The sequence below is a fragment of the Mastigoproctus giganteus genome, chromosome 2 (genome assembly GCF_048544385.1).
Source record: "Mastigoproctus giganteus isolate SK-2022 chromosome 2, ASM4854438v1, whole genome shotgun sequence".
NCBI classification, from domain to species: Eukaryota; Metazoa; Arthropoda; class Arachnida; order Uropygi; family Thelyphonidae; genus Mastigoproctus; species Mastigoproctus giganteus.
The window spans coordinates 204275930-204291323 of NC_143576.1; the positions used below are offsets into that span (position 1 = coordinate 204275930).

Below are 15394 nucleotides of genomic sequence, written 5' to 3' on the forward strand. Positions count from 1 at the left end.
TTAACTAATAGCAGTTAATACTAGAGTAAAGATTATCATGCATCAGTGAAGCAGGAAGGTATCTTGAATTAACAATATACTTAAGGGAAGTAAGAATCAATATCACAAATAAAACAACTTACCAACAATTGTCTCTTGAGATATTTTATTTTCATTGTCTTTTTCCTACAGAAAGATTATTGCTTAGTGATATTTTCAAAGAAATAATCTAACAACCATCTTTGATTATTGTTAAATTATAGTTAAATACCATTTAGGAAACTTAATTTATATAGAAAAATATCCTAAAATTCAATCATTTTTAATGCCAGATATAATGCATCTTGTTTTACAATTTAAAATCATAAACATAAAATGATAAAAAAAAAGTATATTACATCTCCAATCAAATTTAAGGTGAACAGTGATTTTAATAATAATTTTTATATATGCTTTGCACTATTATGTTATTCTTTTCAATCCAAATCAAGAAATATATTTTTTTATTATATTTGCTTATAGGCATAACATTAATGTGAATTTTAATTGTAGATTCACAGATATAATCTTCAATTAACATTTAATCAAACATTTACAAAAAAAAAAAAAACCCTTTGTAAATAGCTGAGTGAAATTAAAACAAGCCGGTCTAAAATTAAATTATACACTGCAATGAATGTAAATTAAGGAACTAATACTAATGCTTCTACAGAATAAGACACACTGGCTGTCCTGTACGTGCAGGAATAATGTGCATCAGCAAATACAATATGGCTTTCACCGGGATGCATGTTTCCAAGCTAATAGCAATACAGAGTTTGTTTCTTATAGCAAAGGGTGTGTCTCAGTAGAAATTCACTAGCATGTGGAAAAGGTGGGAGATCAAGAAATGTATGGCATGCCCAACAATGTATGCGACAGTGAAGGAAGAAAAACTCTAGAGGATGACCCACTTCCAGGAAAGTTTATGTAGTGGCCACATAAAAAAGAAACAATCTTAATAGCCAAACATCATCATCAGGGCAATTTTGATCAAAAAACTAAATAACAGTCAAGTTTATTATCTACACCAGATTCAACCACAATTTCACGTTTCTGAACAACTGAAAAATGATCTGTCAGTACATCAATGATACTGGAAACAGTGACAACAGCAAACACAAAACTTGAGCACGATATAAAAAATCTGGCATAATAAAATAAGCGACAAAGCTTTAGCCAAGATTTTTGAACATATGGCAATATCTCTCTATCTCTCTCTCGAGCAGTTTTTTAAAATAAACTAAATTAGTAAAAAAAAAAAAAAAAAATACATTCAAATTTGTACTATTCTTAAAATATACAGAAATATAAAATTATCTAGGTGCATTTGCATATATACGTATGTGTGTGTGTATCTATTGTCTTCACCAGATCCACCTGCCCACACATAATAACGACTCCCTGTGAATGGATTTTCATGATATTTTATGTTTGGATCTTTTTGAAAGATTTGTTGATCCAATCCATATTTCATTAAAATTGAACAGACAGAAATCTGGAAATTATTTTTTTTTTCCATACATACCCCTATAGGTATATTGTTTGTTGCCATACACTAATGGAAGGGAACTAATGGGCAACAGTGTCAGATGTGCAGAAAAGAAAAGTTTTCTGTTCTTGCATACAAAGTGGTTGCTTATTTTGTTTGCAGTTTACTAAATATATAAATCAAGAATTAATTACTCTTTGCTTATTGTATTAATTACAGCAGTAATGTGAAGAAGAAAAAGTAACATGAAATACATGTTATTTTTCGATTATTACTAAAATCTGGGAAGAAATAAGCAAAGTATATTTCAAAAATGTTGACTACATACCATAACTGAGGTAAATGTTGCTATTTGTTTATTTTATTAAATCATAGAAGATCTGTGAAATATGTATTGCACTGCAATTTTTTAAATTAAAAAATCCAAGAGGAAATATGTAAAGTATTATAAAACATTGGGCAAATATTATATTGTCAGGTATGGTATGTGCAGCAATGTAAAAAAAATAATTACTTTCATACAGTGGTGAACTATAGTGGGCTCACGAGAGCCCATTGTTATTTTATTTTTTTTTAAAGTTGCGAGCCTATTGTTGAAACGATCATTTATTTTACAAATGAAATCCTGAATTCAATTATTGAGTATACAGAGCCAGAACTACGGTGGGGCAAGCAGGACCTCATCCTCAGCATTTTAATGGTGCAATGGACCAGTTATGCATTTTAAAATTGCTTCATTTTGATTTAATTACAATCGGACCTCTATTTAATGAAATTCTTTATAGAAATTTTTTTTTAAATTCCCCTTGGTAATTACATTTAAAATAGTTTCTGCAGAATGATGAAAATTTCCATATAATGAATGGATTACGAGGGACAACTTTGAACATATTGTCCTCACCTCTGGCCTTTAGAAAGGGCGAATTAAGGGTTAAAGGGATTACCTCTCCGCAATTTTAATGGTGCCCATGAAACTAATGCAGCCGCCTATCCCACCTACTGATAAGTTGCACTCAGAGCCAGCCTGAGGGGGGGGGGCGAACACATAAGGCCCTGTGCCGCTGGCTGATTTTGCAAAATAAAAATGGTTTCATTTTTTTTTGTTTTAATACTGTCGCAAAATCTAGCGACATCACCATAAAATGGCCATATTTTTAATATACATAAGAAATAAAATGTCAATATCATGTTATTAACATTATCTGAAAGCCCGCCAAGAATACTCCAAAGAACACAGAATAATATATTTAAAATAGCTCTCCTTACAAATAAAAAAAATAATTATATAATAATTTATTGGAGTTTAATTTGAAATTATTGAATAAATATTCCCCACAAATACAAATATATATATATTATGACAGCTGATCGTACATCGTATGTTTTTATCGCAATTCGCGAGGTGTGAAAAAAAATAACATATTCGTATCTATTTCGCAACATGACTAGTAGAGACAGAGATGAAGGAAGAAAGTATATGTGTGGCTCTGATAAATTGAAGAAAAAAAGAAAGAGAGAAGAAATTACGGAAAAACAGAGGAACTCCCTTCCAAAATTTTTAAAGACTGAAAATTTGCAACAAATTGAAGAAACACATAATTCACAGTTAATGGTTGGTGTATGAGTTGCCTTTTTCATTGACATTAAAAGTTAACTAATAACAGTTAATACTAGATCAAACTGGTGGAAATGAAATTACGGCGTGCGATATCCACGAAAACGATCCCGATCATCATAAAGCCAGCTCTCGTCCTAATGAAGAGGAAAGCGATGATAAGAAAACTGTAGAATGGGAAGATAATCATGAAGCAGATGGAAACGTACAGACAGAAGATTTTTTGTCAGCGTCGAACAAAGAACAAGATGAATTATTCCGAGGACCGCAGCTTCAAGAGAATCAACAAAGCGATGAAGACGAAAATGTTGATATCAATGATCCTGGTACTTGGCCTGAAATTATAACTGATAAATTTAGAATGGCTATCATACAAAATAGCGTGACACAAGTAAAAAACTACGATTTTCCGAATGATAAAAATAACAGAAGTTTTTCTTAAAATTATTATTTAAGAAAATTAATGAATGGGGAACGTCAAGAATGAAGATGGTTACTCTACTCAAAGTACAAAGATTCCACATTGTGTTATACGTGTAAGTTATTCTCTTCAAATACCACTTCTCTGTGTTTAACTGGACTTAACGATTGGTACATTTAAGTTCGCAATTACAAAGCCATGAAAGATCAGAATATCATTTACAAGCTATGTACAAATTGTTACAACTTGAAAAGAATTTGAAATTTGGAAACACTATTGACAAAGAACATGAAAAAATAATTAAAAACGAAACACAGCATTTAAAATGTGTTTGTGAACAAATAGTGGCTGCAATTTTATATTTAGGTCTCATAGAATTACTTGCAAGATTTGACCCAATCATGAAACAACATTTGGATTGGTGGGTAGAATCAGCATCGTGTTCCTATTTATCTCATAGAATACAAGATGAACTGATTTCTGCTTTGGCTAAAAACGTTAGAAAGGAAATAATAAATACAGTTAAGAAAGCTAAGTATTTCACAATTTTATTAAATTGCACTCCAGACATAAGCCATCAAGAACAATTATCTGTTATTTTAAGATAAGTTAATGTAGATAACTCTGAAAGTGATGTGAGTATACAAGGACGATTTGTTTTGAAACAGTAAAAGACTCAACAGGAAAAGGGTTATCAGCCAAAACTGAAAGCATATTAGAAAAGGAGGAATTAGATTTAGGGAACTGTTGGGGACAGGGGTACGATAACAGAGCTCATATGAGAGGTTTATATAAAGGCGTGCAAGCACTTATCCTGCAAAAGAATTCCAAAGCACAGTATATGCCCTGCAGAAGTCATAATTCGAATTTAGTTCTTGGAGACATTTCAAAATCATCTTCTCTTGCAAATTCATTTTTTGGGACTTTACAAAGCATATAAAATATTTTTGCAAGTTCTGTGATACGCTGGGATATATTAAAAGAGCATGTCAAACATCTTACTCCAAAGAAGCCACTGTCAGAAACGAGGTGGGAATGTCACCTCGAAAGTGTGAAATCTGTGAGATACCAAGTACCACAATTTTCTCTAGCTTTGAAATACCTTTATGAACATACCAGTGACATGAAAACGAAATCCGAAATCCAATCAATCGAAAATAAACTTACTTCATTTGAATTTTTAATAAGTTTGGTTATTTGGTATGACATACTGAATGAAGTAAATATTGTGAGCAAGATATTTCAAAATTCAAATATAGATATCGGTACTGCAAATTCATATTTAAAAGGAAATAACTGCAAAAGAAATAGCTGAAGAATCAAAGAACTGGATGAAAAACAAAGCAATTTTGTTATGAAGGAGCCGATCAGCCTATTTCATCAGGCGAAGAATATTTCAGAATTCAATATTTTCTAGTCATAATCGATAGTGCGATTATTTCTTTTAAGAAAAGATTCAAAATTTATCACGAACATGAGACATCATATGTTTTTTTATATAATTCGGATAATATTCAAAAACTGACTGAAAACGATCTTCTTAAATGTTGCAAAGACTTAAATGCGACCTTATAAGATGATATTGATTGCATTGATTTATTTAATGAAATCAAAATTTGTCGTCGAGTTTTGCCTTCCAGGATCACAATATTACAAATATTACAATATTTACAGAAAAATAATTTATTTGAATTGTATCCAAATTTTGTTACTGTTCTGAAAATTATATTAACCTTACCAATTACCATCGCATCTGCAGAAAGATCTTTCTCAAGATTGAAAATAATAAAAAATAACTTTAGATCTAGCATTAGTCAAGAACGATTTACCTCCTTAGCCATTTTATCTATCGAATCCGAAATAGCCAAAAAACTAAATTATGATGATATTATCAACGAATTTGCTATAAAACATGTAAGAAAATGAAACAAAAATCACATATTGTGATCTTATTCAATTAAGTAGCATACCAAATTGTATTTTATAAGTATATGAAGCAATTATTTTTCTTATTTGATTTATTAAAGATTTTTTTGTGATTAAAATGTTAATTTTATTAAAATAATTTAATTATTTATCATTTTCATGTAATCCTTACTAAACCAATTTGTGCAATGTAATAAATATCAAAATGCAATAAATTATTTTGTTGTACGAAATTTGTATCAAGGCCCTGCAAGTCAACTTTGCACTGGGCCCCGCTTTTGTTCGGGCCGGCTCTGGTTGCGCTAGTCAATATGCTTTCCACAGCCAATCAGAAGATTAAGGCGTATTCCCGACATGGATAATAGCCTCTGGTCAACCTGTGTTGTGGATCCCCTTCTCATGAAAGCAGTCATCTGTTTTTCGGAGAAGTGAGTGATCCATGTCTTTCGGTAAATTTCTTCTGTCTAAATTTACATGATCACAGTAGCTGAATATCTGAGTGATTCCAACAGCTTAGACAGTATTCAAAGAACTAGTGACAGTAGCGACGTCGAAGGGGGTGGGGAGTGACAGCAACTAAGATATTACATAAACTTTCCAAAGATAAAATGTTGGCAGATTTTAAAACTGCATCGAGGCAGTCACTGTGAAGAAAACGTTCCAAAACATTATCATTATTAGTCATATGGTGCAAGGAAGCCTGAGGCTTATGCTGCACCAGCCAAAAAAAATTCCCCAAGTTACCCTACCCTGTGAGTGAGTGAGTGAGTGAGAGTGAGAGAGAGAGAGAGAGAGAGAGAAAAGAAGGGAATCACCAAGAAAGCAAGAGAGAGAAGAATGATGATATCCAGCTCAAGACCCTGGGTTTGCCAAGCCCATACTCACTAGATGTGAGCCCCTGAGGTTAAATAATAGCATACAGGCAATAATTTAAAAAAAAAAAAAAAAAAAAAACTGTATGCATTATATTACCAATCTCCAAAAAACCAGCACGATTGATTGAGGATGATTGCTGAAGAACTTGAAGTGGAAAGTGGAAATTATAAAGGTTGGTCATGTGTTTGGGTCCAGACAGGCAGCTTGTAGCTTGTGGACAACAATTGCGGTTTGGAGGAATTATTCCGCTTTATGCAATCATTTTGAATAAGAAGTTAAACATTCGGGATTATTAAACCTTCTTTTAAATCTGGAATTTAACGATTTAGCACTAATGATTGACACTTGTGGGAGCTCTCTCACCTTCAAGAAGCTTTACAAAGTTGCAGCATTACTATAGTAAAAGCATATAAATTAATTATTCAAACTATCAATGCTATTGCTAATTTGAAAAATTCTGAAGGAAATTATGAAGCTAAAGTTGAGAGCATGTTGAAGTCGAAAGAATTTGAAGAAATCAATATCGAAAGTAAGAATACAGTTAAAAAATTACCTTGTGACAAGTTATTAAACTGCATTGTTTTATCCTTAAAGGATCAGTTATTAATGCAACAGAGTAATTTTAAATTAAATAAAGAAAATAATGATATCATTGAACATAAAGGAATTGAAAGAAATTTTAAACATATGTTACCCGAAATCGTGGAATAGGGAAGAACCTTCGTCTCCATGGCATTAAAAACATAAGAATTTTAAGTTTTCTAATAAAATATGAAATAAAAGTTAATGATTTTAGAGATTTTGTCGAAGACAGTTTATCTTTAAAATTGAGTGAAATTTCCTTTTCAATTAAAAAAGCCAGAAATATCCTTGAAACCATGAGATTATCAGTGCTGAAGCTGAGCAAGCTTTCATCGTAATGAATAATATTGTAACAATAAAAATAACATCTTTGACAATTAAACATGTTGGAGATATGATGACCATATATCTAATTTCTATAGGGAAAACCATTGCTTCAATTTGATCCAGATCGTTATGTCAAATCTTTCCTCCGTAATCATCACTCAGTTATTGAGCAAAGCAGATCGACAACAAATATTAATAAAGTAAATTTTATATGGCAATTTTTAGAATAAATTTTTCTTGAATGTAATCTGTGATTTTTGTATACCTTTTCTAGAACAGTTTGTTTTTTATGTAATAGTGTATCTCTTTTTATGTTCTTGAATGTTTTGTGACAATTTGTTATTTTGATATGGGAAATATTTTCATGCTATTTTTTTTTTTGCAATATTAAAATTTTATCATGAAAAAAAATGTATCCATTATATTTTCCTAGTTGTAAAAAAAAAAGAAGTATAAAAAAGTTTCACATCTGCCGAGCATGCACGGTAGATGGTTTCATGTGAAACATCCTTCACATTTCTTTTATATATTTTGATTTATATATACTGATTACGAAATAAAAGAGCTTTTGTATTGTAAATATTTTATTGAACATTCGCAAATTTCCATAATTTCTGGAAGACAAGATACAATGGATTTATGATAACTAAAGTAAGATACTTGCTACTGCAAAGTATCTAAATGTCTCTGAAAACAGAACCTAACAATGGAATGTAACGAAAAAAGAAATTGTTGCAGTCATATGACAAATACTTACAATCATACTTACTGCAGTAGTAATTGCAGGAAGTATGATTGTGACGTCACACTATTCAAAATTTCTAAAAATTTAGAACTCGAGATATCATATTGGTCACAAAACAATGCATCACGTGCTCTAATCATACTACTAGTGAGTGCTTCGCACAGACTAGTGGTGTGAGCACAAGAAGCGCCTATGGCAGACGCCACGGATGACTGATCAAGATTTACCCAGTAGATACCCCCCCCCCGACAAAAGGATGTTTCACATCAAAACATCGGCAAAAGTGCGAGCCCATTGTTAAAATATTCACAGCTCACCAGTGCTTTCATATCTTATTAGTTAATTAATTAATAAAACAGTGGTTATTTACTTTTCATGTTTATCAATCACAAAAAAGAAAAAATGTAATTAATTTAAGGAATAAAAATTGAATATGCCTGAAATGTAATGCACTGTACACATTACTTAACGTTTGAATTCAATGTCATCAGCAAGCTTAATTTTCAAAGCAACTTTAATATAAATTGAAGCAGCTGTGTGGAAATTCTGCACATAAAAAATTAAGCAAACATCAAAATTTGCAAAACACACACACACAAGAAAAAAAACTTAGGTGTAAAAAATATTACAAAATATTTTTAAAAAATTATTTACATAATAAATAAATAACAGTATCTTCCACTTAACGAAAGTGTGAATATCTATTTGTAATATACAAAGCAATTTTAATTGTAACTTGGGTGAGTCTACTACTTTGCATGTTACAATTATATATTCACACCCATGTTAAATGGAATTAATTAATTCATCACTCAGTTTTTATAGCATAATAGCATGATTCTGGTTAAGGGGCAGAAAATGAATTATTAATTTAGAAATTTTACTAAATTTAATGGAAACCTTATGTAGTGACAGTTTATCTCCTCTATCGGGTTATTAATCAGCAAAGATATGAATACACAAAAGTATGCCAACTCAGATTCCTAGACATTACATTAGTCAAAGTGGCCAGGAGTACTCTTTCAGGAGGCAATCTATAGTAATGTAGTATTGTCTATGAAGAGGGATAGAGAACTCACACAAAATTATCTACTTTTGTAATGTGACATTTATGAATGTCACTTCCAGTACAAGGGCAATAACTTCAGGTGCCCTCAGGCTTCTTTCTTCAGCGATGCACTTCTTGTTGTTTCTCACAGAATCACACTGTTCAAACTTCTTTACTAAACATGATCTTTCTGTGCCTCTTCTGTAACCAGATCTCACTTTAAGTTTACACTATGCACTGCAATAAAATTGCGTTTGATTTTTAAAAAAAATTTTTCAAAGAAAATGCTGTCCAGCAGAGTAAAAAAAAAAAAAATTTTTTTTAAACCAAATTGGCTATTTTATTACAGTGCAGTGTGAAATTAAAAGTGAGATTTGGTTATAGAAAAGGTCCAGAAAGATCAATAATTTTGAGGGTAGTAGAGGTTTGAACAATCTGGTTCCGTGACAGATGATAAGAATCACTCAGATAGAAAAAAGAAGTCTATGAAGGAACCTGAAAATATTGTATATGTAGTGGAATTGATTATCTGTAGTTTAAGAAATTTTCTATAACCAAAATTGTGTCACCCTTCTTGGGTGACACAATGTGTATGTTTCCTGACAAAAAGATCACTTCGTTCCAACGGGTTGCGTCAAGCTGACTTACAGCGAATTTAGTTCTTCATTTCCTGAAGGAAAATTTTAACAATAGGATCATCTCTAACCAATATTCTGTATGATATGAAACCAGATGGATGAACTTGGCTACCATATTTGCCATATTCAAATTTCTGTGATTTTTCCTGTGGAGATTCCCAAAAGACAATATCTACAGAAATATTCCACATATCACACTGAAAAAATGAAAGGTAAAAATGATAATGTTCTGATGAGGAGGGCATCTCTGAAATGCAATTATGATAAACTTTGTCTTGGATGTGTAAGGATCACATACTGAATATATTGTCTGCATAACAAACTGTCTTATACATTTTATGACACCAAAATTACAAATGTTGCCACAATATAGAAAAAAATATATGCCTTCAAAACTGATATATCTTTTCTTGATTACCCTATTGATTAAATAATATAGATCACTGCATGTAAGCATAATAAGATTATAGCAAGCATGATATTCAAAATACAAGGTCAGAGCTGTCCATGTCAGGTTGGACACTGCAAAGATCACAGCCAAACTTTCACATATACAACAGACAAAACAGGAATATAGGGGATAAGGAAACAGATTATTTTTTCCTGACACCATACTGAACTCTGTTTTAAAAGTGTCATGGAGAGTAACAAACACTATATAATCACTGACACCTGACTCTTCTTCTGCTAAATGCATTCGAAAAGCAAAAAAAAAATTGATTTTGTTTAATTGGGGATTTTGTTGTGCTGAGGAAACAAAGTCATGGTATCCTATGTACTAAAAAAGGGAATAAAACTTTGTGTCTCAACAGATATTTCTGGTTTCAAAAAGATTAAGTGAATTTGGCAAATGATCATTAACTGATTAACTGCATAGTGACGAGGAGTATTTACATAGTGCAGAGGAGTATTTTTATAATATTCACCAAATTTTTTACACTAATTGGCTGCATGTTATTATGATAGTTCATATCAGTGCTTCTGGATTATCAGTCTTCCATTTACTATCTTATTCCATGCTATCCTATTTTCTGTTAGATCTTCAGCCATAACTAGAGTAGGCCCTCTTTCCTCAAATGCTTGCTTGAAACAATCAATCCATTTTCCTTTCACTTTGCCTCTCACTTAATGCCATTTATTTTTGCTTCAATCTAATCTCCTTGCTGTCATCCTTTCTACATGCCCATACCATCTTAAGTTTTCACCATATACCTTTGATAGGATATCAGGTACTCCAAGAATGTTTACTTCTTTATTTGTAATGTGGCACTGCAATTACTTCCATCAGTTAGCTTTATTTATTTTTCTTAAAACACTCATTTTCAAAAGATTCCAATTTTGATCAATCCCTTCATTTCTTACCTGGTTCTCAGCTCCACAGGTTAAAATAAACTTCAAAAATGTGTTGCAAACAGTTCAATTTGTCTTTTGACTAACTTTTTCTTTTGTTCAGAATGAATTTGTACACATCCTGCTTCATTTATTCTATTGTTTTTTTACACGTTATTTTTGCAAAAAAGTTGAATTTTCTGAAAACAAGAAAAATGCTATAAAACAATGCCGTAAGATTTTTTTATGAAAACGCCAAACACGAGAGGTATTAGAACCTATAGTACTTAGTACCGTGCTTGCGTTGCAGGTTGAGAAGACAAAAGAAGATATTTGTGACATTAGACTTGAACTTCTATAGACTGTAATTTTCAGGAAATACGTATGAAGGAAGGCTGTTCCAGAAAGCAGCAGTTGAATGAATAAACGAGGAAGATGAAAAGTTGGTTCTGTTAGTTTGAAGTTGGGCAGTAAATGGATGTTGGCTGGTGGCGGCACGTGTTTGGACTGTTTTGAAAGAGAGTGGGAATTACAGAAGCCAATTCAGAAGAACAGTGCCCATCATTTTTATTAACATCAAAAATATTTTGCTGCTTATATTGCAAAAATATCAGAACAGTAACTTGAAAACAATAGATTACCATTTACAATCAAAGGTTTTGTACAGCGTAGCACAATTAAAAGCATGGTCCAACACATAATCCTGTATCACATTTTGAACACATTGATTCTTTTCTTTTCCTCTCTTAGGGTATGTGTACAAACGTTGCAGTGCCTCATTGCATTTTTCTTGCATGAGGTAACTAGTGTCTTAGTTTTTATTTCATTTATTTCCCCTATGTCTTCCCTTTCGAAAAGTGTGGTGATCTTCTAAAAGTTGATGTATTACCGATAACTGAAACTTCACAACAGGATTTTTTTTTTCCAGTGTACTCTTGATAAAGAGCATGGGCATTCAATAAATACATCCATAAAATGCAAAACTATTTCTGTAACACTTTACTGTTTTGTGCACACACTCTGCTAAACTCTGCCTCATATCACATTTACACATTCTTGCTTCATTATTTATTTTATTTTGTTCTCTTGTTTACTATGCAGTGTCGACCACCATGTTTACCAGAAATGTTGACAGCATTCTGGCTTCTCTTCTGTCCATCCAGAATAGTACTATCATAATATTTCTGCTGGATGATTGTGTTGCATCCATTGGAAATTTTCTTTCAGACCGAAATACAGCTTTCTCTTTCTTCTAGGATGAACAGTACCACAAGAAGTTTTTTTTTTTTCATGCAGTTCCTTAGAATGTAGTGAACTCATATACCAGTTACCTATATATAGACTAGGCCTTTTATCTAAGTATGGCTGAAGAAAATGAATAACAAAAGCACTGCATACAACTAAATTTGCATCTACAGGTATTTCAGTTATAAATCCAGTGTAAACGTCTTTAGATCACATAAAACTAATTTACAACAAATCTATGTCATTTTTGGAAATGTATAGTTTTACGCCGTCATCTTTTGAACAGAGTAGATTCTCATCAATATGCAAGATTTCACTTGGATAAAAATTGTTCTGAAAATACTTTTCTTAGAATATTCAAGCACATATCTCAGCTACATATAATCCCCTTTTATATGTTCCTCATTACAACTGAAATGTAGCATTCTTAATATAGAGAAGAATCAATCTCTTGCCATAATCTCAAAGAAAGCTGTGGATTTCAAAAATTAATTATTTTACAAATATTCTTTTGGAGGCTGTTTCTTATTAAGCACCAGACACATTTTTAGTTACGCTAATAGCATAATTGTTTGTCTCTTCACCAACCAATTTTGTGATTTCTCTAAACATTTTCTGGAGGTAAAAAAAAAAAAGTTCTACTTCTTTTGGGTTACTAGAGTCATAAAACTGTTTCCCTAATTCTTGATGTTGTTCTCAAACATACATTAAGTGATCACTAAATTATGACCACTTAGATAATACCATGTTGGGCCACCATTCACATGAATAACAGCCACTATTCATCTAGCTACTGATTCTACTAGATGTCTGTAGGGATCTTGCAGCCATGCTGCTCACAAGGTTTTCAACGGTGCTTGAACAGATTTATATTTTTTTTTATGAAAACCCCAAACACGATAGGTATTAGAACCTATAGCACTCAGTACAATGCTTGCGTTGCAGGGTGAGAAGACAAAAGAAGATATTTGTTGACATTAGACTTGAACATCTGTAGACTGTAATTTTCAGGAAATACATATGAAGGAAGTTTGCTCCAGAAAACGGCAGTTGAATGAATAAACAAGGAAGATGAAAAGTTGGTTCTGTGAGTTTGAAGTTGGACAGTAAATGGATGTTGGCTGGTGGTGGCATGTGTTCGGACTGTTTTGAAAGAGAGAGTGGGAATTATAGAAGCCAATTCAGAAGAACAGTGTCCATGGAAGTATCTGTAGAAAATGCATGCAGCAGAAACAGTATATCTATGAGACAGAGTGGAGAGACTCTGTTAGAGATGAATCATTAATTAACCTAACTGCCCTCTTCTGAATGGAATTTAGAAGCCTGAGAGAGATTTTGGGGGTACCACCCCAAATGTGGGAACAGTATTCCATGGTAGGGTGGATTTGCGATTTGTACAGAGTGAACAGCTGTTTAGAAGAAAAGTAACGGAGAGAACGAAAGAGAAAACCAAGTTTTTTAGATGTAGAGGAAGCAATATCTGTAATGTGCATGTGCCAAGAGAGATTAGAAGTCAGAGTAATCCCCAAAAGATATATCAACTTGCCTAGAAATCGGGGTGTCACCAAAGATAAGCATAGGTGCAGAAGAATCTTTTTGCGAGATATGACAAGATTGAGTTTTAGAAGGATTTAAATCAACTAAGTTGTCTTTGCCCCACTGAAGAATTACCTAAAGATTAGCATTTAAGGAATTAGTAGCTTCGAAAGCTGAAGCTGACTGAGCAGGGCAAGGTTTCTCAAAATGGAAAGTGGAATGCAATGTGCTATCATCAACAAAACTATGGATAGGATTTCAAATATACAAGAGGAAAAAAGTGGGGGAAAGAACTGAACCTTGGGGGACACCAGCACTAGTGGAGAAGTTAGAAGACAGAGAGCCATCTACCATCACCCTCAGTGAGCGATCAGAGAGAAAACTGGATAACCAATTACAAAAAACAGTTGGCAAACCATAAGATGGAAGCTTGTTTAGAAGACCTTTATGCCAAACACGATCGAAAGCCTTTGAGATGTCAAGAACAACTGCTTGTATTTCACCAAACTTTTCCACTGAATTTGTCCATAAATGGGTAACATAAGCCAGAATATCACCAGTGGGTCAACACTGAATTCATACTGGCTATCGTTGATCATACGGAAGGTTTCTAGGCAGTTTAAGAGTTGGCAGTTTATTGATTTCTCCATTACTCTAGAAAGAGTAGAAGTAATTGCAATGGGATGATAATTGAATGGGAGGGACTTGTCACCCTTTTCAGGAACTGGCTGGATATGAGCAAATTTTCAAGCAGAAGGAAAAACACCTCTGGAATAAGAAAGTGAAAAAAGGTGGCAAAGAACAGGAGTAAGTTTAGGAGCACAGGTTTTGAGAACAAGTGGAGAAATACCATCAGGACCGGGAGCTTTCTTAGCATCAAGATTCGTCAAAATCCTTCTGACATCCTTTTGATGGAAGACCACAGGAGGCACTGAACAGAGCGTGTTCGGAATGGTGGGAGTTGTTTTACCAAGAAAATGGGATGCTAGCAGTTCTGTTTTATCCTTGGCTGAAGTGACAACAAAACCATCAGGTTTTGATAGAGGTGGGAATAAAAAAAAAAAAAAAGTAAAGTGCAGCCATTATCAACCCCCTGCAGGATGGAAGCCTCCTCAACAATTCATGATGAGAGTAATGTGGGCCAAAGTTGCGGCCAATAACTTTGGCAAGAGACCAGAATTCTCGGCTACAATTAGGTCAAGAAGCAAGTTTTCTACTCTTGGCTTGTTCAAAATCTAGTTTGGACTGATTAATGACTGCTTTACAATTGTTGTGAGCTCTGGTGTAGGCAGAAAATTAAACTGAAGAATTAGAAACAAGCCAATTACAATATGCAAAGTTCTTCTCTTGAACAGCCTTAGCACATTTATTGGAAAACCAAGTTTTAGATAAAGGACGAGATTTTAAAGTGGAGTGTGGAATAAAGGATTCCATTCTTACAAGAATAATTTCACTGACACGATCTGAGCAAACATCGACATTAGAAGTTTTGAAACAGTAATCTGACCAAGGAAAAGAAGAAAAGAAATCTCGCAGGTCATCCCATTTTGCATTCTTGTAATGCCAAACAATAGGAGGTCGGGAATAGCTATGAGA

At 32.9% G+C, this 15394-nt stretch overlaps 1 protein-coding gene across 3 annotated transcripts in view; it reads right to left on the reverse strand.

Annotated features, from left to right (window-relative positions):
• Hsf (Heat shock factor) overlaps positions 1-15394 on the reverse strand; it is a 209748-nt gene that overhangs the window by 33814 nt on the left and 160540 nt on the right. For all 3 annotated transcript variants that reach the window (XM_090389708.1, XM_090389707.1, XM_090389709.1), the window contains exon 10: positions 123-165. In XM_090389708.1, the coding sequence (XP_090245834.1) occupies positions 123-165 (43 nt within the window). The remainder of the gene's footprint in view (positions 1-122; positions 166-15394) is intronic.